At 33.9% G+C, this 27,823-nt stretch overlaps 1 protein-coding gene across 1 annotated transcript; it reads right to left on the reverse strand.

Moving 5' to 3' along the window:
* On the reverse strand, positions 1 to 27,823 carry LOC147830282 (alpha-S2-casein-like). The gene is made up of 10 exons (XM_087185345.1): positions 27,729 to 27,823; positions 26,244 to 26,270; positions 25,632 to 25,655; positions 21,091 to 21,222; positions 20,572 to 20,598; positions 15,870 to 15,896; positions 14,908 to 14,931; positions 14,777 to 14,821; positions 13,723 to 13,851; positions 1 to 162 (listed from the first exon to the last, which is right to left on the reverse strand). Exons 1-10 carry the CDS (start codon positions 27,777 to 27,779, stop codon positions 1 to 3), a joined length of 648 nt encoding a protein of 215 aa, XP_087041471.1. The 5' UTR covers positions 27,780 to 27,823.

Below are 27,823 nucleotides of genomic sequence, written 5' to 3' on the forward strand. Positions count from 1 at the left end.
CTATGCAAGCTGCCCTGGAGCTTCTGCTGTCTCCTGCTGATCAGGTGAGTTGCGTGTCCCTTCTCGCTGTAGTGCATGGGATCTGTAGAACAGAAGATGCCGAAGCTTTTGCACAGCAGCTTGCATCACCTTAACATGCTGAGTGGCTTGATTGCGATGCAACTGACATACAGCAAAGGACAAGTACTGCAAGTATACATCTTGAGACCTTTGACATGAGTCTACACACACAAAGAGAATGATCAGAATAATGAATGCATCCAGCAAAGCCCCAGTTTTTTTATTTATGATCCTTTATAATCCCACCTTTCCCTTGTTCTCACCACTAATCTACTTGTATATCATATGCATTACCATACAGGACTCCGGAAAAATGATCAATGGGAAAATTTTGAACTTAGTCATTCAGGAAACCAACCTAAAGTTGGAAAAAATATTAATTTTAATTAAGGAGCTGGTCTGGCTGGAGAAGTAGCATCCCAGACATTTGACAAAGAAATCTTTGTCTGTTTTTTCTAGTGTTAGGCTTCCTGTACTTTGCACAGGGGCAGCACAAAGCAGCAACTCATTTTATTTTATTTTTTAAAGATAAAACAGAATTAAAGAAAAGGCTTAAAATATCCCAAAGCCCCTGAGCACCAGTCTACATTTATTGAGACCTATACTGCAAAGTCCCAATTATTTACTGGTGACTTTTGTAGTCAACACAAATGATGATGTAATGTTAATGTGTGGTGTAAGTGAGCAACCAAACACACAGTAGAATCTAGACATCTGGCTCCTGTGTCTGAGAGACTCTAAATAGACATGAATAAGAAATTTCTTTCTTTTGTATATCCTTTTATTGGTACATTTTAGGTATACAATATAATGACATTCATCATTGGAAATTTGCACCTTTACATACTCTCTTGGTTCTTATTTTTCCCCCTTCCTCTACCCTCTCTTCAACCCCTCCATCCCTCCCTATTTACAAAGACTTTGTTTCCTTTTTTTATTTTCTCATATTAATTCCATTCCCCTCTTTCCTTTCCCCTACCCCTCCCACTTCCCCCTCCCCTTTGCCCCTTTTCTTCCTATTTCACATTATCTATTATACCTTTTAGTCCTTATTTACACTTTCAGTTTCTCACACTAGAGAAACTATTTGGTATTTACACATGTGTGTCCTGTTTATTTCACTTAAAGAGTATCATCTCAATGTGCATCCATTTAGCAATAAATGTCTCTAATTTCTCTTTTTTGATGGCTGAGTAGTATTCCATTTTATAAAAAACCCACATTTTCTTGATCCAGTCTCCAGTTGATGGGCATTTGCGCTGTTTCCAAGTTTTAGCTATTACAAATTGTGCTGCTATGAACATGGGTGCACATATATCACTGTGGTATGATTCTATGAATAAGAAATTTCAATAGAGCACAGGAACACTGGAACTGATAGACACTGTAATCAATCCTTGTATATCCACTTTGTAAGAATGTACATGTAGGATAACAGGACTAAGGGGCTATAGTTACAAGAAACACGGAGTACAAGACAAATAAATAGATCTCCTTTGAAAGAAAATTCCAGTTTACCCTGAGCTTTGTCAGTTATAGTCATTCTGAATGTAGTTGAGACCTAAAGAAAATGTCTTTCAGTGGGGTCAAATTTTAAATATTGTATTTTTGGTTACAGACATATTTCTCATCCAGTGATGAGGTAAGATATATTTGTTTTTATTTAGATTTCAAGACACTGAAATCCATTTTACATTATTCATTTTTCTTTAAAATAACATTTTCTAACAAATAGTGTTAAATGATTCAGGATTATTGTGATTCTCCTTGAAAAAGGATTTTGATTCCCTATAAGTCTTTTCTCCTCCAGCACACTGTATTTCTGAACTCAGGTTTTTCCTTGCTGTTGATTCTTTTTTTGTAATTTTATTATTTTGCTTTTAAAAATTTCCTTTGAAGAGTCTGACACAACAACTTTCATGCCCATCAATATTTTTCTGTGCTGCATTTTTAATAAATAGTGTAGTAACTTTACCTTAGCATGACACCCTGTCAAAAATTATTTGATAGTTATAACATTGTTAGGATTTTTAAAATTTATTTTAATATTTACTAGTACATGTTTGCAGGTCATAGTGTTGGCATTCTTTGTGTGGAGTAGATACATGTACATAACACATCCCAATTCCTCTTTTGATCCCCTTCCCATTTGAGAAAGATCCTATTATCTAACTTTTGTTTTGTCTTTTATTTATAATTTGAGTTTCTCATATAAGAGAAGTATTGCTATGATTTGATTTTGAAAGTCTATTTACTTACCTCCCTTACAAAAGTGACATACAAGATGCAAGATCAAAGAAGGAGCTTCATTTTTATGGATGCTAAGAATATGAATATTATAAATGGATTATTTTGTAAAATATTCAATATATTTCTTAACAAAAGAATACATGATTTTAATAGTCTGACTAAGAAGACCCTGAACAGAAATTTGCTCCTGTTTTTTAACTACTGCCAGTATTAACAGGAATGACATGCAAATCAAAGTTAATTTTTTGTTAAAATACCCTTCAACAATTAATTGAATTATTAATAACCTGGCTTCAGTGGAGGTCAACTCATCTAGTTGCCCATGTACACATTTTGCAAATAATTTGTCATGGAGGACTTTCCATGAAGTACATTTTCCATGAAAGATGATTGCTTAAAGTATCCATTCTATGGATGTCTTTTTCAGATTTTGTTTTTATGGATCCAGTGGGAAATTGGTATCCCCCTACTTGGAAAGACTTCAGTCCTGAATTTTTTGACAGCATTCCTTGAGGTATGCATCTTTAGGTCTTTAGTGTCTAGAACTTTTCCTCTGTTTTGAGTTTAGAGGGACGTGTAGAGGGGAGTAGTTTGAAGTGTAGAGGGGAGGCCACCTGCTCAGGTGTGTGCCTGGTTGTGCTCCGTCTTCTCCAGAGGACACAAAACCAATCTCCAGGTGGGTGATTATTAAAGTTTACCAAGGTTTTATAGCTTCTCCTTTCTTCAAAAACATAAAATATTTCTATTCTTACAGAAAATATATGTGAGGACAAGTTAAATGGTGGCATTTAGAACCTCAAAATGTAAAAAAGATAAGTGCCTAAGAAATGTTTTTTAATAATATATTTCACTCAATTTATTGCTAAATTAATATTTAAGTGTTAAACATTGCTAAAGTATTTCATGGATTATTTTAAATTAGATGATGACTCTATATATGTTCCCGAAATTTTTTAATTGTCTATGGCCTGTATATTTTGGTTCACTCAGGATGCATTATTTTTATATTACATATATTCTAATAATATGATAACTTTGAGTTTTGTGGGTGAGGACTGTGAATACTTTTCTTCCTAATTCCAAAACCCATGGAAAGACTGTGTTTATGGAAGAAGTCCTGAAAGAGACATGTACCATCCATTTCTTGTTTTTTATTTTGGCTCAGCTGCTTCTCTGTTCAAGATAGTTTGGACCACAGGCTGAGTGTTTTATTGTTATGATGTTCTTTGATATTGTCTGCCAGATTTACAGGAAAAAAATCCATTAATAAGCCTCCCCCATGCAGTATTGAAGTGGGAATGGATATATATATTATTTATAAGATAATAAAAATATATATAATATATATTATATATATATATTAGACTTACACAATACCCTGTGGTACTAACCTCTCCAGACCAGAAGAGAATATAAAACACCATACAAGCTGAGATCAAAGGGAGAATCTTAAAAGTACAAGGAAGATCTTTATATGAACAAAGAACAAAGAATTATCTATTCCCAGGGTATTGAAGGCTGATCAGACCCTCAATCACCTGACTAAGGGTATGACAGAGGATAACAAAAGACAAGACAAGATCTTTACTGCATAAGGGGGGCCCAGGATGTTTAAAGCTCTTGCCAAGCTAAGACATTGTCTTCTGGACACTTCTGCCACTACTTATTGAACACACAGCTTATTGAGGGGGTGAGGGCCAGTGCAGGAAACAGTGGAGTGCAGAGGATTGATGTGATTAGGGTTCTATAAGCAGAGGAACAAAACATTCTAGCAGGAACAGATCATTGATTAGTGGGAAATTTGTTTTTTCCTGTAGATTAATTTTTGCTTCTATGAAGTTCTGTGTATGAGTCATGCTGCCCTAAGGTGCAATATTGTCTTGCCAACCGAGATGTCACAATGTCACGGATCATTAAGGCCACCACTGTGACTAATGGTGTGGGGAGTTGTTCCTTTCCCACACACCAACTGCTGGCTCTTCAGGCAAGCCATTGTGGGCTAATAGGCAAACTCAGACTTTAATATGAAAAGCCAATTCATGAATTTGTAGTCTCCATTACCAGGGTAGAAGGCAAGGGCTGGAGATCCTGGTCTTGATCTGGACAAAGTGCCTCACTCCCTTTCCTGCGGGGATATTTATAAGAAGTCCTTAATTCTATGTTTATTCTCCTGTTTTTAAAATAAGTCAGCATTAAACAGGAAAAATGTAAAAAGGTATCAATTTAGTTGTGAATTACTTCTCTTGTTTCAGAGAACTTTACAACTAGGGAAGTTAATCCCACACATGACAATAAAAGACTAATTTAGAAACTATTTTAACTTAATTCCTAAACACACCTTGCAAATTTTCATTACCTGACTGTATTTCCACATCATTTAGTGCAATAAAGGAACTTTATGTTTTATTTCACCTTATGTTAAGTGTGCAACTAAGTAGAATAATATTTTTTAACAACAATGAAATTTCTTTTCATATATATGATTTTGTTATGTGAATTACCTACTACAAATATTAAAAGCTGAAAGAACCCTTTCATCTGAGAGTTTATTATTGACAGTTTAATATCTCTCATGATAGGTAATATCAAATAAGAAATGATGACAAAATATAGTACTGGCTGGCAGTGTCAGATTCTCATATCAAAGTAGTGTGAAGTGATTTCATTTATACCCTCTTGGATTGTAACAGTGAGTATAGGGTTTGTCAGGAGGAGAGACCCTCATTTCCTGTCTGCATTTTTTATATTTTTTCTTGTGGACTACAGCAGCACAACTTTTCACACTAAAAGCCTTATACCAGAAAAAGTGTGCTTATGTCCAAGCATAAACATACTTACCTTACTATGTACTGAACTATAGCATATATGTGGCATGCAGTAAAATTATAAGAAATAAGGAATGGCAAGAAGTCTGAATACTGAAAAAGCAATAGTTAGAACCAGAGTCAGTTGTTATCACAGAGGTTGGAACTCTCAAAGAGCATATTTAAACAGCTTTGATGAACATATGAAAAATTCCTATGGTGAAGGTAGACAAGAGGAAAGATCATGGGGTAATTTGAGCAGAGATGAAAAATGTAAGAAAGAACCAAATGGAAATGCTAGAAGTCAAAAGTTTAGACTTAAAATGGCTCAGGATAGAATCAGACAGTCTAAAGATATGTCATAGAAATTACCAATTTGAAACACAAATTTAAAATAACAATTTATCATATGTGACATTGTAATCCTAGGAGAAAAAAAGAGACAATGGGGTAAATAAATATTTAAAGATATAACAGCCAAGAAATTTCCAAACTTAATGACAGAAACCAAAAACACAGATACAAAATGCTCAGAGAACACTAAGAAGGACTAATTCTACACACACACTCACACACACACACACACCACCTGTGATAGTTAATCATAATAAGTCAACTTCACTGGATTAAGAAACACTTGGGAGATTAGAAAAGCATACTGTGGGTGTATCTGGGTAGGTCTTGGAGGCATGGCCTTAGGTACTGTGTATAGTCCCTGGCATCTTCCTCTTTGGTAATGCTCCTGTGTTCTGCTTCCAAACCTCCATAACTAAACAGCTTTGATTATCAGGCCCTCACACCATGATGTTTCTGCCTTAGAGCCAGGTGACCATGGACTGAATCGCCTGAAACACTGAGCTGAATTAAACGTTACTCCTTTAAGTTGTATTGGGTCTTAGCAACAGAAAAGCTGTCTAACACACACGTATACACTGATGTATTATGAAAACTTCCTGGAAACGAAGACAAAGAGAAACTCTTGAAAATAGTAAATTAAAAAAGGCAAATTACCTACAGAAAAATAAAGATCATTATCACAGCAAATTTATTAAAGCCTACTCAAGCAAGAAGAATGATATCTTAACAGGGATGAAGGAAGAATACTGTCAACACATAATTTTATATCCAGGAAAAGTATCCTTCAAAAATGAAGGAGAAATATTTTCTGAAACAAAAACTGAGGAAATAAATTAGCAGGAAAAAATGATTTGACCTGCACTTTCAAACTTGATGTGGTTGACATTCATCTAACACTCTACTGAACAACAGTGGAAAGTACAGTCTTCTCAGGATCACACGAACCAAACCACAACATAGAACATATTTATCATCATAAGTCAAACCTAAACACATCTGAAATAATAAAATTATAAGAAGCATGATGTCAGCCTAATACAATTAATCTAGTATCATTGAGGAAAAACCTATAAAAATTAGTAAATATTTGGATTTTAAGCTTCATACTTTTAAATAATTTACAGGTCAAAGAGGCTATCTGAAGATAAATTAGTAAATATTCTTTTTATTGTCTCAACCCCACAGCATCCTATCAAGGCATTGTTTTTTAAAGTTTCTTAGGTGACCTGCTTTCCTTCCAAACTTTTTGATGAAGCTACACCCTTTATAAGTAATGTTGTGCAACTTGGCTGCAGTTAGATATACTCACTCTTAATGGTTAAGTATTCCATCTTGACAAATGCTTAGTCATGTGTCCATCCACCACCTCACTGTACATAAGAATTCTACCACCCCCAAATTTCCATGTTTGACCCCTCTATAATCAACTGTTTCCTTTGTCCTCAACCTCTAGCAACTAACTGGTAGTTTTTCATTTCCATAGTTTTGCATTTTCCCTTCCATTTTTCCTCGTATTCTTCTTCCCTTCCTGCGCCTTTTTCTTCCTTTCCTGCACCTTTTTCTTCCTTTCTGCTACTCTCCTCTTCTTTTTTCTACCTTTTCTTCTTCCTGCTCTTCCTTCATTTCTTCCTGTATACTTCCTTCCTCCCTCCCTCCCTCCCTTCCTTCCCTTAGTCATTTAGACTACTGTTACTGAGTTTTATTATAGGCCCTGAGTATATGAGAAATGTAATCCAGTGGAGAAGAAGAATCTAGGGTCAAAATTGTTATGAGTATTTGAAATGTAAAGTTCCAAGCCATTACCTTTTTGATAATGAGGAAATTGAAAACCTGCATTCAAGTTGGTTGACATCTTATTTCAGAATAGAATACTAAAGAAAAATAAAGGTTACTAAATTCATTATTTTGTGGTTGACAAGACAGAAAAGTCTGTGGATTATGTTTAACAGTTGGAAAAAATAACGGTTGATAAGCACATAAGTAACCTCTTTTGTTGAGTACAAATGGCTCAGAATGAATCCTGCTGTTTAGTAGTAATGGAAATAAGGTAATTTTCATTCACAAATGGTTGCTATGCACTTTAAAATGTCAAGGTATTTAATTTACGAGATAAATATTCCACAAAGATACACTTCTAAATATGTTGCCATAAATATAAAATATAAAGCCCCTGGCTGGGCTTTTATATGTTTTGTGTTTTAATATTTTCTAAATATCCTACAATTACAGGAAAAATCTTTAGCAATCTATTCATACCAATGAGATAATCTTTAATTTGACAGTCTTTGACAAATCCCTGATGCTTATTTATTGATAGCAAGAAAGAGCTAGACAAATGCTATATTCCAGTTAGTAACACCTATTTTTTAGTATTCCATTCTAAAATAAGGTGTTAACCACACTGAATGCAATTTTCACCATCTTCATTAACAAAAACGTAATGATCTGGAGTTTTATATTTCAAATGGTTTAATATAATTTTTCCCTAGATTCCTTTTATCCACTAGGTTCACTTCTCATATACTTCAGGGCCTATAATAAAACTTAATAAAATAATAAAATATTACTTACAAAAAAAAGGAATAACCTGAGAATTCTTCTGAGTGTTAGAAAATGTTTTGAGTAATGGGGTTTTAAGTGAAATAACGCTTATACTTACTTCTCATGTTACACTTCAAACTGAGAAACCAACCAATAATGAAAGGTTTTCAAGAGACAATATAGTATATGTGTCTAATTTTGGGAAGGGGGAAAGAGGCAGCAAGTTAGAGATAAATCTAGAGAATTAGGGACTGATTTTGATCAGCTGATTAAGTGTGTCAATTATAAGGATTAAATGGATGTAATCGTATAGAAACCGTGTAAAGTTAGAAAAGAAATGGCTTAGTCAGAGCCTTAGAGAGCACCAATGTTTGTGTAAAGAAGAGGAATCTATGAAAACTATCTTACAGAATTAGAAAAATTATAAGAATTAATTCTTCACACATTATAATCAAAAGGACCAAATAGAATAGCATACCTGGAAGAAACATTTTGTTTCTGCTTCAATTTCCTCAACTACAAGATATAATACTAATAGTTTTACTAGAAATCTACTGTAGTAGTAATTTTAATAATAGTAAGTTTGAGATAAATACATAAAATTACTTCATTTTGCTACTGGGTTAATTTTAAGTATTATAGTCATCATTGCTACTTTTGCCAAAAGGAAAATGACTAAAAATGACAGATTACAAAGGAAACATTTAAAAAAGACATTAGAGGAGGTTCCATACCCTTTGGATCTTGGAGAGAGCTACAGTTATTTTCAGATTCAGGTCAAGTTATTGATGTGTTACACCAGGAGCTTTGTTTGGGCAATGTGTGTGGTAAGCCTACTTCATGATTCGGCTGCTTAGGTGGAGTGGCAGTGGAAAGCAAATCAGAATTTAACATGGTTAAGTGTTTTGCAGGTTGGGTTGGGTTTGTTATAGAGGGGCAGAGGAATTACATGAACTATCAAAGTGACACAACAAGTGCTCAGGAATTAGGGTTTCTATGAAGAGAAAGGAAAGTTCTCTTAGCTTCTGCCTGTTCCATTTTTTCAAAATATGTCACATGTCACCTTCTGAAAAACTCTTTAGAGTCCAGCCTATATAGGAAAGGAAGTGACACTAAGAGGAAATAAATAGAAGGGAATACATTAGAAGGAGTAAAGACTGAAGTGTTTTGTGGAGTCAGAGATAAAACCATCGAACATAGTCTTTTTATCCCTCTAATATCTTCCCATCACAACCAAATGCTTAACACAAATTCCTAAGTTCAAATAACCTTTATCTTTATTCATGCCTCCTTGCTCTTATTTTCTGTAACTTTTCCTGTCTCTTTGTCTTTATGCTTAATCCTTATATTTTCCTTTATAACCCATATGTGCGCTGAACTATCTGCTTATTCTTCATTTGGTGACACTATTCATGGGAAAGATCAGAGCTCACAAGGCCTATGTTCTCAGTGCCCGACTCCCTACTTCAAAGTGGCAATGTGGAGCAAGAAAGAAGGATTAAGGCCTGTGGGGAAGGTGTGGGATTAATGCTGCGGCAAACTGAAAGTATGAATAAATGAGAGACATGGTGGAAAACTGGCTGAATGGTACCAGGAGCCCTACTGTTACTGGAGAGTTTAACTTGTTGTGTTCAATTTTATTAACTATGACAAGTAAACTTGAGGTTCCCTGCCCCAACATGTACAAAATTATTTTTCTAGTAGCTAAGTGTTATGGTTAAATGTGAAATATTCCCCCAAAGTTTCATGAGTGGAAGGTGATTGGGTCCTGGGGCATCACATGCATCAGTGGATCCATCCATTAATGAATTCAGTAGCTGAATATCCTGTTAAGAGATGGGGCCTGGTTGGAGGTGGGTCATACAAGAAGTGACCTGGAAGAGTGTATTCCTGTCCCTGGCTCCTCCCTTCTCTCTCTGCATCTTGGCTGCCATGGGATAAGCAGTCTTTCTCCACCATAGGTTTCTGCCTTGGGCCCAGCCAACTTTGGATAGAACCCACTGGAAACTATGAGCCAAATAAACCTCTCCTCCTCTAGGTTGGGGTGTCAGGTATTATATCCCAATGATGGAAAAGTGACCAATATACCAAGATGATGAAAGTTAATTGTGAAAAGATTTTATATTAGCATCAGTAGCCTCATAGGTAAATGTAAGGTTTGCAAATGACAACCACACACGCTAAAGAATGCACTTAAAATTTTATTTTGTGAGGAAAAGTAATGTGGTTTTATGGAAAAAGAAAAAGTGGTGAAAACATATTAAATAGTCAACAACCCAGCTCATAAGCAGCAATATGGACTTAACATATTTGACATGGACTAACAAAAAGACTGCATGGAATTTCTGAAGGTATCCTACGGTTTTCTTTGGTTCAATATTTCTGTCTTGTCAATAAGTCTCTCCAAATATGCTGGTAGCAGGAAGTAAAATGGCAGAAAAAAGAAACTCCAGAAGATAGATTGTCCAGTTAAACCTAAAAAAGCATAAGGCAATAGTGAGTTTATGTTTCAGAAGATAACATTTGCTTGTATGCAGGATACACATACTTATCCAGCCAAGTCTGCCATAGTGTTTTTATTTATAATTACTATTAGTTAATATTTTCTGATGCCTAAAATGTTTTATGGCACCTAAGATTTTAGTAGTTCTTTGTGGTTCTTCTTGGTAGACTCAATGAAATCTATGAAGTAAAAAGGGAAATTGTTTTATGGTACGGTAAATTTGAACAAATTAATAATGGTTAATAGCTTATTCAGTCTACCATATAAAAATAATATTTCTATGCATTTAATAAATGACAGGTCCATTTTCAATCTTGAAAGAGTATTTTAACTATTCTTATTTTCCAAATAGCTTAATAGGGATACAAAATATTACTGCTCCATGTATTTTAAGACTTTTGAACAAATTAGAATCTAGGTTTTAGTAAAATAATTTTATAATGCAAAATGACTTGGCGAGGGATGGGGGATTCAGCTCAGTGGTTTCACCGCCTGCTGCGCAAGCACAAGGACCTGAGTTCGATCCCCGGTACCAAAAAAAAAAAAAAAATGACAGCAATGATATTTCAATAAATCATTTTAAAGAGAATTCTTCAAAATTAGTTGTATACTTTTGGGGTTTTTCTGTTTCTTTTGTATTTTTTTCTGTCAGTTCAATACCTTTTGCCTTATTTTTTTCTCTATACATCACTCAACCTTCTGCTAATGTAATCTCCTACCTCTATATGAGCTTTTAACACAAGATAGTGCCCGTTCTGTGTGATTATCTAAACAGGGCTTACAGGGTGCGTTTGGTATATTTATTCCTCATCCGTAAGTTACTCACATCCTGGGGCACATCATAAGCTTTAAAACAATGTAGTATAAATTATAGATAATGAGAGCAAAGGGAATATTGTTATTTATATAAAATACAACTATATTTTCAGCTTTTAGTCATAATTGTTATGTTATTATTTTTCTCACTTGAGAATAGGTCATCTGATCCTTCTCCATCATTAAGAGGGCCAGAGTGACAGCACAAAGCAAATAAGTTTGTAACAATTTGTCCAAATTGAAAAACAAAATCAAAAGCAAAAAAACAAAGCCTCTCCAACACCCCCAGGCTGGCCTTTGGGTATGGTTTGCATAAATAGTGGAGCGCTTGACCCTAGTGTGGAAACCTGTATTCAGGTTTTGGATCTTCCACTTACTGAATTATTTTGAATAATTTATTTAATCCCAATTGGGCCCCAGCTTCCTTATCTCAAATTAGTTGATAATATTAGCTTTGTCATAGGTTTTGTGAGCATTAAATTAGTTAATATAGGCAAAGGGCTAGTGCCTGGTAAATTATAAGCCTTCAATAAGTCATCGTTATTGCTGTTTTTGTGTGGGCTTGTGTGTGTGTGTGTGTGTGTGTGTGTGTGTGTGTGTGTGTGCTAGGGCTCAAACTCAGGGCTATGTACATGCTAGGCACATATTTTACTACTGAACTAGAACCACGATGTTTTTTTGAAAGCTCCTCTGTCCTTTTTAAAATGTATATTTAAGACAAATGTGTATTTTTAGAAATAACAAAGAAAATAAATTGAGTGACACAGCTTTAGGCTAGGAAGGAGCCTGCATCTGCAAGGGGAGTGCAGGAAAAAGAGGTGACTTGCTAAGAGCAGCATTTATGTGCTCCCAGTTCACCCATCTGTTCCAGTGTCAGAGAAGGGACAGGAAGGGAAGCAGGAGATTTATTTTGAAGTGCTTTAGATTGTATATGACATACTTCATGTTGTATACCTGGTGTGTCCACCAGTGGCTTCTGGGGCTACCTGGGCTGTATTTTGTGAAGAAGAATTATCTTGGGACTCATATAAGGTATATAATGAAGATAATGTATATACGTAGCAAGACTCTCTTTTAAAAATATTTTACTATAACATTAAAGAAAAAGAGGGCAAGCAGCCTGTAGTCCACAGGTGGACAGGCCTGGTACATATCTTCCTGCAAGTGAAAATGACTGCAAAATGACGGGACAGCTTATTGTGAAGATTTTACCTAAGACTATTCCTCTAGAGCTATGGCTTCTGGCTAAATGGATCATTAGCTACAGAGAAGCTCTCTTTCAATTATTTAAAAAATATTTATAAATCACACGTGCATTCATACTTCACTGGTAGCTTGCCTTTTGTTCGAAAAGGTATGATCAAAATGTAAAATAGTTCATGAGCTAAAATGAAGTTGGAAATATAATGCTTAACATTAGATTTAAGGTTGGATCCTTCACATAAAAATCCCGTTTCAATTATTGCTTACATTTTAGGCACAGAGGCGTACTTACCAAAACAAAGCAGAAACAGTTGATCCAAGAATCAAACTAATATCTCTTTAAAGGAAAAGAAATAACACGTTTCATTTAAAAATATTTATGATAAAGAATGCACAGAAATGTTTATTTTTTCCACGGGAATAGTTAGGACATTCTTTTGTCATCTCGTGTAGTGACAACAGGGACTAAATTCTTATCATCCCTATAATATGAATATATTCTTAAATACTACATGGATATCTAAAATTAAATTGTAAAATTATTCTGGGAAATGATCACTTGTCTAAAATGAAAAGTATATTTATATCAAGTCTTCTGGTTTTAACTCCCATGTGGTCGATATTAAGTTGTCAGTTCTCTGGGTTCAATCTCCTGATCTTTTCTCATTCACTTCTCATGTTTGAGAAAACTCTTTCTGAAGTCATACATTTTTTTTAATAAAACAGAAAAGAATTGTAAATACAGCTTGTTCCAGGAACTTTTATAATTTCCTTTACTTGTTTTTTTTTTTTCCTTTGGGTGCTGGGGATCGAGCTCGGATCCTTCTGCTTGCGCAGCAGGTGGTGAAACCACTGAGCTAAATCCCCAGCCCTAATTTCCTTTACTTTTATAAAATGGAAATAATATTCTCTATTTTGATCTATCTTTAAGAATTGTTATAGGAAAGAACTGAAATGTTGTAAGTGGATATTTAAATTTTAATGCAGTGTAAATGCAATTTATAATTTTTATTTTCATTATAGCTATATTTGCACTATGATTTATAATTTAATTTTCAGCATAGAAATTTTTATTTATTTTTATTTCAGTTTCTACTTGATAACTTGTTGAAATTTTCTTTCATTTTTTTAGCTTTTACTACAAAATATAATTAATTTTTAAATTAAAAATAAAAAGAGAGGACTCACCAGAGGGACATTAACTTGGTCAGCATTTGGTTTAATGTAATTCCATGGGATTATAACTTTCAGATTCTGATCAACATTTTCTGGATACTGGGGCCGGAAGACCTTCTGATAATATTCATGAATTTTGTTCTACAAAAAAAGTAATTATCTCTATATTCTGTGTGCCAGGATAGACTTCGGTATAATCAAGTGAAGTGAAACTTCATTTGGGTAAACTTTTTTTATTTTTTTTGGTACCGGGTATCGAACTCGGGTCTTTGCGCTTACAAGGCAGGCAGCGGAACCACTGAGCTAAATCCCCGGCCCTATTTGGGTAAATTTTAAATGATACCAAATGGGTCTAACCAAAAAGGAAGATTATTCATATAGAATTAAGTCTACATCTACATTTACCAAATGAACTGTAGCACTGAAAGAATCATTATGTTAATTCAGACTCTAAGACCAAAATGCTTAAGTGAAACAAACAAAAAAGAAAAAAAGGGAAATGATAAAATAGCGCTAAGAAAATTTATTGATTTACTAAGATGAATGTCTGTGATTTTTTTCTATGTCTAGTAGAATCAGACAGAATGTGGGTTTAGTAGACTCTGTGACCTTGAGCCATCTCTCTCAGTGTTATTTACCTTGCAGAAGTAAATGAATTAATATATAGACAGCTTTTGCCGAGTTCCTGTCACAATTTCTGATTAAAAATACTCCTCTCCTCCAGGTTCTGTTTTGAACCATCCAAATGGATTGGGTCATAGGTTATTGTAGGGATTCAAATTAGAATTAAACAGTGGCATCCTCCTTTGGGATAAATTTCCATTTTTATGAAGTGGAAAATTAATGTATTTTAGAATTACCAGAGAATAACTGTTGGGCAAACATTTGCCTGTGATATAATTGGTACTGTGGTTAAATAATTCTGTAATAGTTTTCACAGGCATAAGAAAGACTTCTATGGAAATTAGAATTTACTTAAAATAGTTCTTTTTGTCATAAAGATAGCAAATTGGCAATGTTCAAGTACAGTTAAATTGTGTTATGAATATTTGTAATGAAAGCTTACCAGGATGTTTTGGAAAATCTTTTGTACTTCATTCATCTTAGTTTTCTGCAAATAACCAAAAATATTATAAGGTGCAAAAGAAAATGTTCTGGAAATATATTAGTTAATTTCAATGAATGAAAATGACTCACCTCAGTAAATATTTCAGTGGATTCCTTAGGGAAAGAAAATGAAAATCAGCTTTATAGTCCACCAGTAATTTGTTTATAGGACTAGAATGTTAGGACTAATATTTCAAGGTCCTGCCATTGTTACTAAAAAACAAAGCCCTACTTCATAGTAACTTAATATGAATTAAATGAGTGTAAATATTCATCGCCAGAGAAAGTGGTTTATTACCATAATGGCACTTGATTGATTATATTTTATTTCACATTTTTCATTTATCTACACTGTTCATATAATGTCATACTCCATAAACTATGGGGGGGGGAGGGAGGGAGAGAGAGCGAGTGCTAATTGCTGAGGAGTTTGGCAAAGTGTGTATGTCCTTTCTTGGGAAACCACTGTGCTTCTTCAGTGGCTCTTATTCACAGAGATGGAGAGCAAAGCTGAGTGGAAGGCCTTGGGCTGTGCCTTAGGCTGCAAGCCCCAGGTCCCATCCACCCACACCCACAGCAACCATCCCCAGGACACTCCCACATTGTGCTGGCAAGCCTGGCCCTCTATGCAGCAGGTGCCTCTTAAAGCTGTGATTTATGCAACTCACAACCAGTCCAATATTCAGGGTGATCACCACAGAGAGAAAGTCTTGGATAAAACTGTGGCAAAGGCAGTCGAACTGGTCCTGATTTAGCTTTGGTTTGTTTTAAAAATGCACATTACCAGGGCACCAAAATTTGGTTGTGCATCATCTAAGGGGACAGAACAGAGCAACTACTCTTGGCTGTGCAGATGATTCATTTCAGTCCTCTTGAGTTTGAGTTTGGGCGTATTTCTCACAAGGGTTTCCTTCATTTCTGTGTTATATTTTGCTCTGGCACTGCTAAAAATTAGCAACATCTAATTTACTTATAATTACCCAACAGAAAAATAGCAATATTTCTCAGTGAATTGGGTGGTTACTTTATATGATTTTAAAAGTGTCATTTACCTCTCTGGATGAACTACTAGAAGATTCCTTGAGAAAATAATAATAATAAAATAACAACAACAATAAAGCCTAGGGATAATGGTAATTGAGTCTTTAGCAGCATGCTTTTAATAGATGTGGAATTAAAGATCTTTCTCATATTACAAGGAACTAGTATGGTGAGTGAGAAAGACTAACTACAATTAAATTCTTAGCTTAAAAAGCAGTAAAAATTTGATTTTGTAAAAAAAGAAAGCACCACGTAGGTGCCACAGAAGGATATTGCTTACATGACAGGTCTTAACCTAAAGAATTCAGGTGAGTTGAGAAAATCACAGGTAAAAGAGAGAAATTGTATTTTTAAGTAACTCAAAATATTAATACCAAATTATCCTGATTTGCTCATTACACATTTTATGGACAGATTAAAATGTCACCTTATAGTCGATAACTATGTATAATTATGTGTCAAGTAAAAATAAAATATTTTAAAAGTTGATATTCTATACTGTTAGGAGAAGGATATTTAAAAAGTATGAATAATTTAATGTTAGAATTTAGAAAATGAATCAAATATAGCTCCACAAAGAAATAATACTTTACATATCACTAGTTTTCTTTAGGAGATCCTTAAATAATAAAAGAATTATATACATTATTTTTACTCTGTAGGTTACATATCATTTCCTCTTGGATAAACAGAGGAACATCCTTCATTTATAAAGAAAATAAAGGAAATATAAATCCATTTGTGTTGCTTCTTCTAATCACTTCTATATCCCCAAGGTATGAAAGTAGATAAGGAACATAGTATTTGTTAAATTTACCTTTTTAAAAATGAGTAATAAATGAGTGAATGAGTTCAAAAAATTGTTAGCAAATAATTTAAATTGATACATTTTAATAATTTAAAAATTATATGTTTATTTTTAAAAAGCTATATAATCAAATTATGAGTTGAGTGAAATAAATAATATTTCTATGATTAAATGTAATTAATTTTCAAATGGAGCAATTTCAAGAAAATATTAAGTAAAAATTACAGTTTAGGTAGATAAAAGGGAAAAATCACATTGTAAGGTTAGAAATTTAGAAGAATGAAAACAAAGGAAAAAGTAACTAGTTCAGGGCCTTCTCTAGCAGAGTGACCTGAATTCTGAGAAGCTGCCCTTTCAAGCAAAGAGAGCACAAGCATGGATGCTGGGCTCTCTCTTCCCTGCCATTTCTATGTGAAATCCCTGCCTGGTGGAGGGCATGGGGCCCAGATGCTGTGGTGACCACAGGCAAAATTTCTTCTTCGACCTGACCTCCTCCTTGCTGTTAATCTCTCTTTCACCATCTGTGCCATCAATCCGTTCTTTCAGAAGTAAGAAGATCTTTTTCTCTTTGCACCTCTAACAAATTCAGAAAACCATCCAAGGTGGAAAACCACACTCTGCACATGTTGTGAGGTTAGAAAGCACATTTTTCACATGTCGGTAAACCTCCTAGTTTGTTCTTCTTGATGAAGTGAGCTTGGGCTACTCACTGCCATATTGAGACCTGCTGGAGCAGAGGTCGTCCTAATAATAGCCATTCAGAGTTTCTAGAACTGCTCTGAAATCTAAGTATTGTTGCAGAAGTGCCATCCAAACTCAGTGAAAAGCTGCCATGAATTCTCATGTATTAAAGGTTGGAAAAAAATGAGTCCACCCTCTAGGACAATTTAGAAATATATATCAAAATTAGAAACAAGTATTTCCAAACCCAAAATAATCCAAATAGCTTTCAGTAACAAGGAGCTAGAAAAATAAACTGTAGAATGTACTCAACACTGTGAAAGGAGGGATTATACCTGCAGGTATCAATATCAACAAGTGTGCTAGAAACTTTTTAGTGGAAATAGCCATGAAGACTGCATAAAGTTTTATCGACTTATAATTTGCAAAACCAAAAAAAACTACATAGGCTGAGAAAGAGAGAAAATATTTTGAAACTTAAAGTACATTTTAAAAAAACAGAAATGAAGTATATTTGTTACTTGTTACTTAGGAGATCTTAAACAGAAAATTAAGCCCTTCGGATATCTCTGGTGTTACATAATTTTGTTGTATTTAGAGCCCGCAGTGAACCAAGAGAATTTAATATTTTGTAAAAGTGATTCATTACTTTAGAGATATAATCTGCATTTACTGTACTACTGATTATGTTAATGGCTAAACCACATGTTGTAAAGGGAAGTAAATACATGCAACACTAAGCAATATGTTGTGTTTGAGACCATACAAATATATGAAAATGTTATGAAGATCTAAAATCCAGGAGTATTCATTGAGATACTATTATTATTTAGAGCTTACTTATGTATTACATATACTCATTTGTGCTATCAAAGTTTGTTACAAGACATGTACATATTGTAACCTCAGTAATTCCACAATAATTTCACTTTTAGGAATTTATCCTATTGACATACTCAGATATTATTTATGAAATAAAATACATACAAGGATATTCATCTGAGATTACTTGTAATTGGAAAAAATGGAAAGAGCATTTATCAATATGAAAGTAAATAAATGGAAGTGTATAGCATGGAATTTTGTTTGTTTATTTTTTGTTTGTTTTGAGCTAAGGTGTCACTAAGTAATTCAGGTTGGCTAGAACTCACTAAGTAGTCCAGGCTAGCCTTGAACTCGCTGTAATCCTCCTGCCTCAGCTTCTCAAGTGCTGGGAGTACAGGTATCTGCCACCATGCCACACTCTAGTGTGAAATTAACTAAGAAATTTTTTAAAAATGAAAGAATAAAAACCACTGAATGATTAGGTTTCTCTTATGGGAACTGACCAATTAAGTTTGATTAATTGATTCATGTAAGATTAAAACTTCTTTAATTGAGTATTTATCAAATTATTACAAAGTTGTTTTCATTATTACTGAGTACCCTATCTGAAAGTTTCAGTGGTCATCAGTAAGGGGAAACCCAGTTTAAAAGAAAAAATATATTATAAGAAAAATATATGCATATATTTGTATATATACTCATATGCATATCACCCTTGTCTACATTTAAAAGGGTAAAATAGGTTAGTTCTTTCTGATAGCAAGGATATGTGACATAGAAGTGGTTTTAAATTTTTATGTGTCCTTATATCCTTGATAGACTCAGATTAATTCAATAATCCTTTACAGAAAAATACAGATATGCACAAAATGGTGAAATTCCCTTACCTAGCAAACAGTTAATTGATTTCAAATTAAAATGCACCGTATCCTTTAGAAATGACAAGCTAGAGGGAAACAGCAACTAGCTTTCCCACATCAGTGGGGCACCTGGGTGAGGGGCGCAGGGTGATCTGAGGCTCCCAGTGCCTTATGGAACTCTGAGACTCCGTGGGCCAGGGAGCACTGTCAGGGTGCCCTCACAGGGGGCACATTTATGCTAGATTAACCGTGTCGTATTTTTATACAGAATATTTTTGATTTATTCAAACACTGACGTAATAATGCGTGTTAGCATGACAAACCTAAGTTAAAATAATAAATTTTTAAAATATAAAGAAGGTTCTTTTTCAAATATGGTTTGATATTTATACTGGTTCCAAGTCTACTTTACTTGTGGTTTTGCTCAAAAGCAGTGCAATTCAATTGCTGCACCTCTTAAGTTTTGGAGGGAGGGTCCTCCTAGGATTGTACTGAGCAGTTTTGTTCTTGGAAAATAATTTTTAAAAAACTGTGTCCTGATTCAAAAGGATATAGTGCCAGTCTACCATTCTAGAAAAGTAGCCAGAAATGGACCAGTGGCATCCTTTCAGTAACACCTGAGTTTGACAAGGTGGGCACAAATGCTACATAGTTATGTTTCCTTGGGGCGCTTTCCACCTCCATCCACAGTATATGAATTAATAAAACATCACCCTTTTCATAGCTAAAAACATAAAATGATACTTAATTGGTTAAAAATGCAAATAGATTTAAGATATATCTCATTAATGACACAAAAATAGGTAAAAAAATTTTATCTGTCTGGTATACTTAACCACATCCTTTTTCTGCTTATATTGCTACAACATAAATAACATTGTTACATGTAAAAATGTAGTATTAAAGTAACTTACATATAATTAATACAATAATTTTCCTTCCCGAGAGAAGCTGATAGATTTTTTTAAGCATAGAAAAGCACATTCTTATTTATTTATAAAATCATTTTATTTTTCTTTTTGCTTTGGGTCTGTAATCATTCTCAGAGACCAAATAAGTAGGAATACAACTGTGCTATTTTTGGGGTAGCATTAAAATGGCTTCAGTTATCTGTGATATGCACAGTTATTTAGTGATATGCGCTAAAGGCATTTGGGTAATAGCACTTTGTGAGGGTTTGGACCAACCAGAGTGCTTATTTAGGGAGACACCCTGGGCTTCTCTCATTCTGCTACAAGGTTTCAGAGGTACACTGTCCCTCAGGGTGATGACAAGGTTAAGGGAGGCTTTAGAAGGGAAATAGTGTCAAAATGTTTGGTGGTGTCTATTATCACAAATCTACCTGAATTCTGGAATGTGTACAACTTTGGTCTGCCCTCCTCCGATTTTCCTACACTCCTGTAGTTCAGCCCTCTCAGATTCTTAAATTTAGAGTCATTGCTTAAGGAAATGAGAATAAATCCTGTCTAGTACACTACATAAGATCTCGCCTGTTACAAGGGCATTCATAAAATATTACTTTATAGAAAATTGCTTTACCTTAAGGTTGGAGATCTGTTCTCTGTCCTGTATGAAGAGAAAAAAAAATGTAACTTTAGGTTGTGATTTAAAGGCCAAGAATGGTTGTAATTATTCCTCATGTAAGAAAACATTCCTTAAGACAAAATCATTTCATGAAACGAGATGGAAATATTACTTCGAGCTTGGAAATTACTTCCTTACATTTTCTTACATTGCACTGTAATTTTTTTGTTCTTGTTAAATGAAGATAATAGTTCTTTCTACCTTCCCCTATGCTAAATAATATTTTGAGGAACCAAGTAAAATGATATATGAACAATCATTTAGGACACACATATAACATGTAAATGAAATTATTTTTATGTCACTATTGCTGCTACTGTTATGGTATTTGGATTATATTGTTTGAAATTTCATTTCCAGACTACAAGATTTTATTCACAACTATTCCACTAGTTAGGTTAAAATTTGGGGCACTTGCCTCTACATTTTATGTATTTCTATGTGTTTCCGACCCTCGCAAAATGCAAAACTCACCAGAGTGGGAGCAGCAATGGGGTAGGGTCTTGTCTGAATCTGATTCCATGGCTTCATAACAATCGAACGTTGGTAAAGAGGCTGGAGATACTGCAGGAAGTTCAACTTCTGATAAAATGAGTCCTTTTTGTCCTAGAGAGAATTATCAATATTTATTACAATACTTTATTTTCCATATGCTAAAATTAATTTTGGCAGAACTAAAATGAATTGGACTTTAGAAAATTGATATATGGTAGAAAATGTACCCAGTACAAGAATAGTTTAGATACATATATTTATTGTAACCATGTTTATATTTATAGGCAATTACAGAGATAAAGGTATTAATTATCTAGGGTTCTACAGAGAAAAAAATCTCTTTTAAGCAAAAGTGTGTATAAGAAAGGAAAAAATATTGCATTATGAGGTATGTCCTTTCTGTGAGCTAATTTCAAGAATTTGTCATTTCTTTTTTTTTTTCATTAAGTTTATTGGTACATTTTACGTATAAAATGCAGTTACATTCATCATTGGGATCTTGTACCTTTACACGATGTATCTTGGTTCTTATTTTCTTCCCCATTCCCCTGTCCTCCCTTCACCCCCTCCACCCTTCCCTATTTACAGAGACTTTGTTTTCTTTTTTTCCTTTTCTCATATTTTTTCTTTTCCCTCCTTTCCTTTCCCCTACCTTTCCCACTTCCCCAACTCCTTTGGACCATTTCTTTCTCTGTGTTAGAAATTTGTGTGGTCCTTGAAATAAAAGGGAACTGAACTTTAATAACTGCTACCATGGGCACTCGAATCCATGACTCTGATTAAACTTCTTTTTCACTGTAAACATAGTGTATCATGAAGGATTACATCTGTTAAAATATACAGTATGCAGCATTTTGCAATTACCATAGTATTCTAATAAGTCCCAGAGCTTTTGATCTATCTTCATTAAGATTTTTTTAGAGATTAAATATGAAACCAAAATGGTAACTTGTCCCAGAAGACTTTTCACTTTATAGAGAGTGAAAATAAATGGATTTGTAGAAACTCAATGAAACTTTAGAATTGCCTCGGGACACCTGTTTCAGGGAACCATAATTAAAGGTGATATAAAATGAGAATGTGACTGCAAGCATTGTCTCAAAATATAGGACTCTTAAAAGAGGATTTACTTAAAAGAATGTCTTATTTGGAGTGTCCTATTTTTAAGTAGTAAAATATTTCTGACACAAAAGTTTTGGAATTAGTGTCTTGTACCTTTTCCCTGCACACAATAAAATTCTCTAGATCACAGTATGGGTTACACAAATGCCTATGTCTTAGAAATCTTTTTGTTTTAGATATCTATTTATGATGTTATTGTGAAGTTTAATGAGTAATATGTGGTATTACTGCTGTGGTATCTAACTTTACTTTCAAATCAGTGGAATAATAGCTCAATATTTGTTCTTATGATTTATAGCTACATTTATTTGACAGTATATTAGTCGGAAAGGATAAAAATGAAAATAGAAAAATGTATTAGTTCCTATAAGTTTTGGGGGGTAAATACCAAATAGGGATGAGGGAATTGCAGAAACATTTAAAAGAAACAGCTGCAACCTGATGGTTTACTTTGAGAAAACGTACAAGAAAATTACCAGTTGTTTTAGGTAGTCCTTTTCTTCCACAGTGAACTTAATGTTGTGGTAAGAAAAGAAAATACTTGCTATAAAAACCCACAAAACACTACCATAGGATTAAATATTACACTGTTTGAAAGAAAATTACTTACCTCTGTGGAAATGTCAGCAAATTCCTTAGGAAAGAAGAATTAACATTACTTGTATGATTTAGTCTTGGATTCATACTAGTGTACTAGAGACAATCCAATATTTAGGGCCTAGTCCATTACTACTGAGAAATTACATTATTTATTAGAAATTTAATAAATTAAAACATTCATAATCAGAGCTGTCATTTTATATCAAAATAATATCAAACGACTAAAATATATTTTGCTTCAAAGTTTTCACTAATTCTGCATAATTTATATAATATCCAGTGCCTACAGAAAGAAGGAATCAACACAAAATGTTACACCACATGGACCTGGTGAGGTGTGTGGCACAGTCCACACGTATTTTCTAGAGGGTGCATGTGTTACTTCTAAGTGACTGGCACTCCTTTTGACCCTAGTCCTTGCGTCTTAGAGAGAAAGTATGTTTCTGGGCACTGAGAAGGAAGACTTCAGGGTGCACCTAGAGACAGGAGGCTGGGAGCTCCCACCATGCTCTGTCCTGCCCTGACGCCTTCGCCCCTCAAGCGGACTGCCTGAACGTCTCAACTATCGTAGCTGTTTCTTGTGCTGATGACCTACACAGTTCCAAAGCTTATTCATCACCCATCCCCTTACACGCGAGGTCTTCAGATTTTAAGATGCTTCAGAGCACCTAGATGCTGCTAATAGAGGGCTGTTCTTTGAGCACCAGCACTCTGTGTGACAGGGACTGGTTTCTCAGGATCAACTCCCTGGAAGACAAGGACAAACTTTTTGACTTGGTGCTGGCTTGACAAAATACAATTTCATCTAGAGTCAGATATCTATTATACTCTTTGTCAAAGAAACTGAACAGGAAACCAAGGTACACTGTGTCAGCGTCAGTCTTCCCACAGTGCATTAAGTTTGGGTAACAACCCAATGTGCAATGTAATTGCTAGAAATCTGCTCCTAATGGATGAACTTGATTTTTCATGTGAAAAGAAAGTATTTCTTACCTTGCTAGATGAGCTCCTAGACAATACCTTGAGAATTAATAATTAATAATTAAAACCTGGTGACCACTTGAAACCCTCATTACTTCTTTAAAGTTTGTTTTAAATAGGTCTCATTATCTATATGCTCATTAATATAAATTAAAAGGATTGAAATAAAAGAATAAAATCAGATTTCTCCAGCGTACTTAGTGATCAACTTTGGTAAACAAGTAAAAGAGATAAAAATCATTTTATTTTTGAATGGATGTGTATCAAGAAAGTATGGGCCAATTTAGGTAGATAATATTCAAATGAGAAGGGAGGAACTGTCATTTTTAAAACATTTCTAAAAATTTATATATTAATTGGTACATTTTAGGTATACAATACATTTACATTTATCTTTAGGTGTTTGTACCTGAACATGATGTATCTTAGTTTTTATTTTTTTCCCCATTACCTATGCGCTGTTCACCCCCACCACCTTTCCCTATTTACATAGACTTTGTTTCCATTTTTTTTTTCTTTCTCATAATTTTTCCTTTCCTTTCTTCCTTTTCCCTTCCCCTCCCACCACCCCTCTACCTTTGGACCTTTCAAAAGAAACAGACTGACAGAATGGATTTAAAACAAGTTTAATCACTTTCCTGTTTACTAAAAGAAGAAATTTACAGATTTTTCCCAGATGCCATTAATACTGCAATTTTACACATTGAAAGTCTAAAACAAATTTTATTCAAGCAAAAGTTTCTTACCATTTCAGGTGTGTTCTTTGTAGTTTCCTTAAATAAAAAGGAAAAGTAATTAGATCTATTTTCTCTATAGCATTGTTTATAAAATATTTTTTCTTGAATGCAAGGGAAAATCCCTCCTCCTAATGTAAAGCATGAAAACAGAATTATTTTCAGTTTTTGAGTTATACTGAACTATATTAAAATAGTCAACTAATGTATTTTTGGTAACAAATTATGCTTCTATTAAAAACATATTGATTTAAATTTAGATGAGCCAGTTTTAAGAGGAACAATGCACCTTTACCTAAACAGGAAAATAACAAGAGAAAGAGCAGAGCATGTAGATCTGGGCTTATAAGAGTGAATACTAATTCTCAATGACAAACTGTCTAGTTCTCATGGAAAATCACAATAAAATATGTTAATTGAGTCTTGCAAAAATGCTTTCTTCAATTGAATTATTTACAGATTAAAGTAAGAAAATTAATTTTGGTCTCATTCTTTATAATAGTCATAGTTTCCAAATTTGAAAGACAAAGTATATTTCACAAATCCATATTAATTTCAATTTTGTTCAAAGCAAGACAATATTTTCCCTTTATGCTGTCCTGTGTCACACATACCTTGCAGAAGGGGGTGCAAATGATCTTCTAAAAAGAAAAAAAAGAATGATATATTATTTAATGAATTACAGTATAATATATTTTGACCTAAAGTGGTAGCAAAGAAAACACAATTTTGTGAACAAGGAATAAAGAATTAGGAAAAAAAGTGAAGCTGAGGGACCATTTAGAATAAATTCTTTCAAATACTTTCTGTTTTAATAACATATCTTTTCTTCATATTCCTTTATATTGGTCTATAGCATTTTCATAAAACAATGAAAACATAAATATTTTCACAATTATAGTTAAATTACTCATTTGTTTGAGTGAGAAATTTCATGGAAACAGGTATTTGTCAATGATTAAAAGACTGAAATAATTAAATTTTCCCTACCCTTCTTAAATTTCTACAAAATAAAGACTTGCTTTAATATTTTGATTAAATAAAAAAGTTAAAATATATTTAATTTAAGAAATTAGGACTTACTTCCTGGGAGATGTTGACAGATTCCTTAGAAAAGTTAAAAATAAATATTAATTATTTACCTAATTGTAGTTATACTACCTGTAAAGCTTTGATCTCCACCCATCATCCAGTGGGTAGATAACATATTTGTCTGAATTGTAGAACAATTCAATTGATTGAAGTTTCACTCTATGTGATTAACATATAATACTGATAAATGCATTCTGAGCTGTACTTTGCTTTATAAACAAGAGAAATAAATTTTTTTTCAAGTATCAAATGCAAAAAAGAAAAGATTTTCTATTTCCTCCCCTCTGCATAATTTCTAATTTCCTCCTTTTTTTTCTTTCTGACTTTTTCCTTTGTCTTTTTTAAGAGCTGAAAAACAACAAAGTCCTTGAGTGACTCTGAAGGTCTCTCTGGGTATCTTTGTGCACCCAGACTCAGGAAGGCATTTGGAAATCAGCATTTAATATATATCCAGGGTAGCATGGGTCTTTGCTCCAGAAATGTAGAGTGGCACATGTGTGCACACGCATGCGTACACACACACACACCCCACACTTCTTAGTTTAGGGTGTATCATGTGTTTACCAAATTAAAGGATTTTGTGTTTATAGTAGAATATCTTACCTCACTGGAGGACTGTTGCTCCATCTTCTATACAAAAAACAAAATTACACATTTCACTTTTGTGGTTAATTTAGAATGGGAAGCTATCACGGTGCCTGTGTCTGTTTATTTTCTGGTAAGGAAACTTACACAGGTTTCTGGGATTCTTTAGTTGAATCAAGTTGCTTTATAGCATTCTTTTGCTTTTCTACAATATTAATGTGCAAATAATATTCAAATAAATTCTTGCTATAGCTTAATATAATTCTTGGTTTTAGGAAGTGGTTCAGGTCTTTGTATTTTAGTATTAATCCTGTCACAGTTTGGAATATTAGATATGCATAGATATAACAAAGAATTTTAAGATGATTTAATACTGTGATGCTATTTTTGTCTCATCTAGCTGACACTGTTTGTATTAAAAAAATTCTAAAAACTAAAATTCTAGGGTGGCGCTTCTATCAGTAGCAAAAAAGATGAAAATTAAGTTCATTTTTTGGTATAAATAATTGTAAAACTCATCTCTGTACCTCTGTTCTGTACTAGATTGTAGCAAAATCTAATTTGTTATCTATGATCTAGCACTTGCTAGAAACCACTCTAAGATAAAACTGTTCTAGTTAAGGAAACATTGAGAGCCATTGCTGATTAGAGAGAAAGGCAGAAAGAGTGGTGAAGATGTAAAGACTGAACAGTGAGGCCTGAGTGTGAGAATGGTCCCTGAGACATTGTTGGTATTTTTCTGTATACCTGAAGAAATTACAAACACTTGTCAAGACTTACATGTGGTATAACACACGTAACAGACTCATGTGTGAGTCACAGAGGAAGCAGAGAACTGTGGTCACCCTAGTGAAAATGTACTGGGAGAAGTGAGACCCTGGGAGGGGAAAGGAATGAATGGTGTGCACTACTGGGAAAAGGGAAGAATCTCTTGAGTTTTCAAAAAATCTTCACATGCATATTGAGTTCAGTATTTTATGACACAGACTTCATGACTATCCTCACCTAAAGAAAATGATGCTTTGAGAAGTTGCAGAACTGTTTTGCATTATATTATTTGGTAAGTAATGTAAAAGTTACCCTTGTTACCTGTCTAATCATCTCAGATTCTGGATTACCATAATTAGGAAGAGTGGTGTGTCATTTGTTTTAGAAATAGTTTTGAAATCTACATTTTTATCTATGGCTTTCCTGTGCTGTCAGACAAATATTCTAGGGTTGTGAAACTAGTCCTCTGGTAAATTCAAGCAGATAGATATAGAAGCCTGTGCCTTATAATCTATAACTAAACAGTCCCTGACCCTACAAGGAGAATTCTCCATAAAAAAACATGTCTGCCTTCATATCTTGTTTAAAGCAGGGCTAACGTTTTCTTTGATTTTAGGTTTACATGGCCACACCCTTCATCTCTGTTTCTTGTTGCCCATTCCTGCCATCCTCTGCACAGTAAATTTTCTGCTCTATACTTAGATAATAGAATTTCATAAATGGCCCATTACTTACGTTCTTTGCAAGAGCAATAGACAAAATACAGGCAAAGATTAAGAACTTCATGGTTACTGAGACCTGTGGGATAGGTAAGAAACAAGTCAGTAATA

The sequence above is a fragment of the Heterocephalus glaber genome, unplaced genomic scaffold, assembly GCF_053883595.1.
Source record: "Heterocephalus glaber isolate CG9 unplaced genomic scaffold, H.glaber_assembly_v1.0 deba00000281, whole genome shotgun sequence".
Taxonomy (NCBI): domain Eukaryota; kingdom Metazoa; phylum Chordata; class Mammalia; order Rodentia; family Bathyergidae; genus Heterocephalus; species Heterocephalus glaber.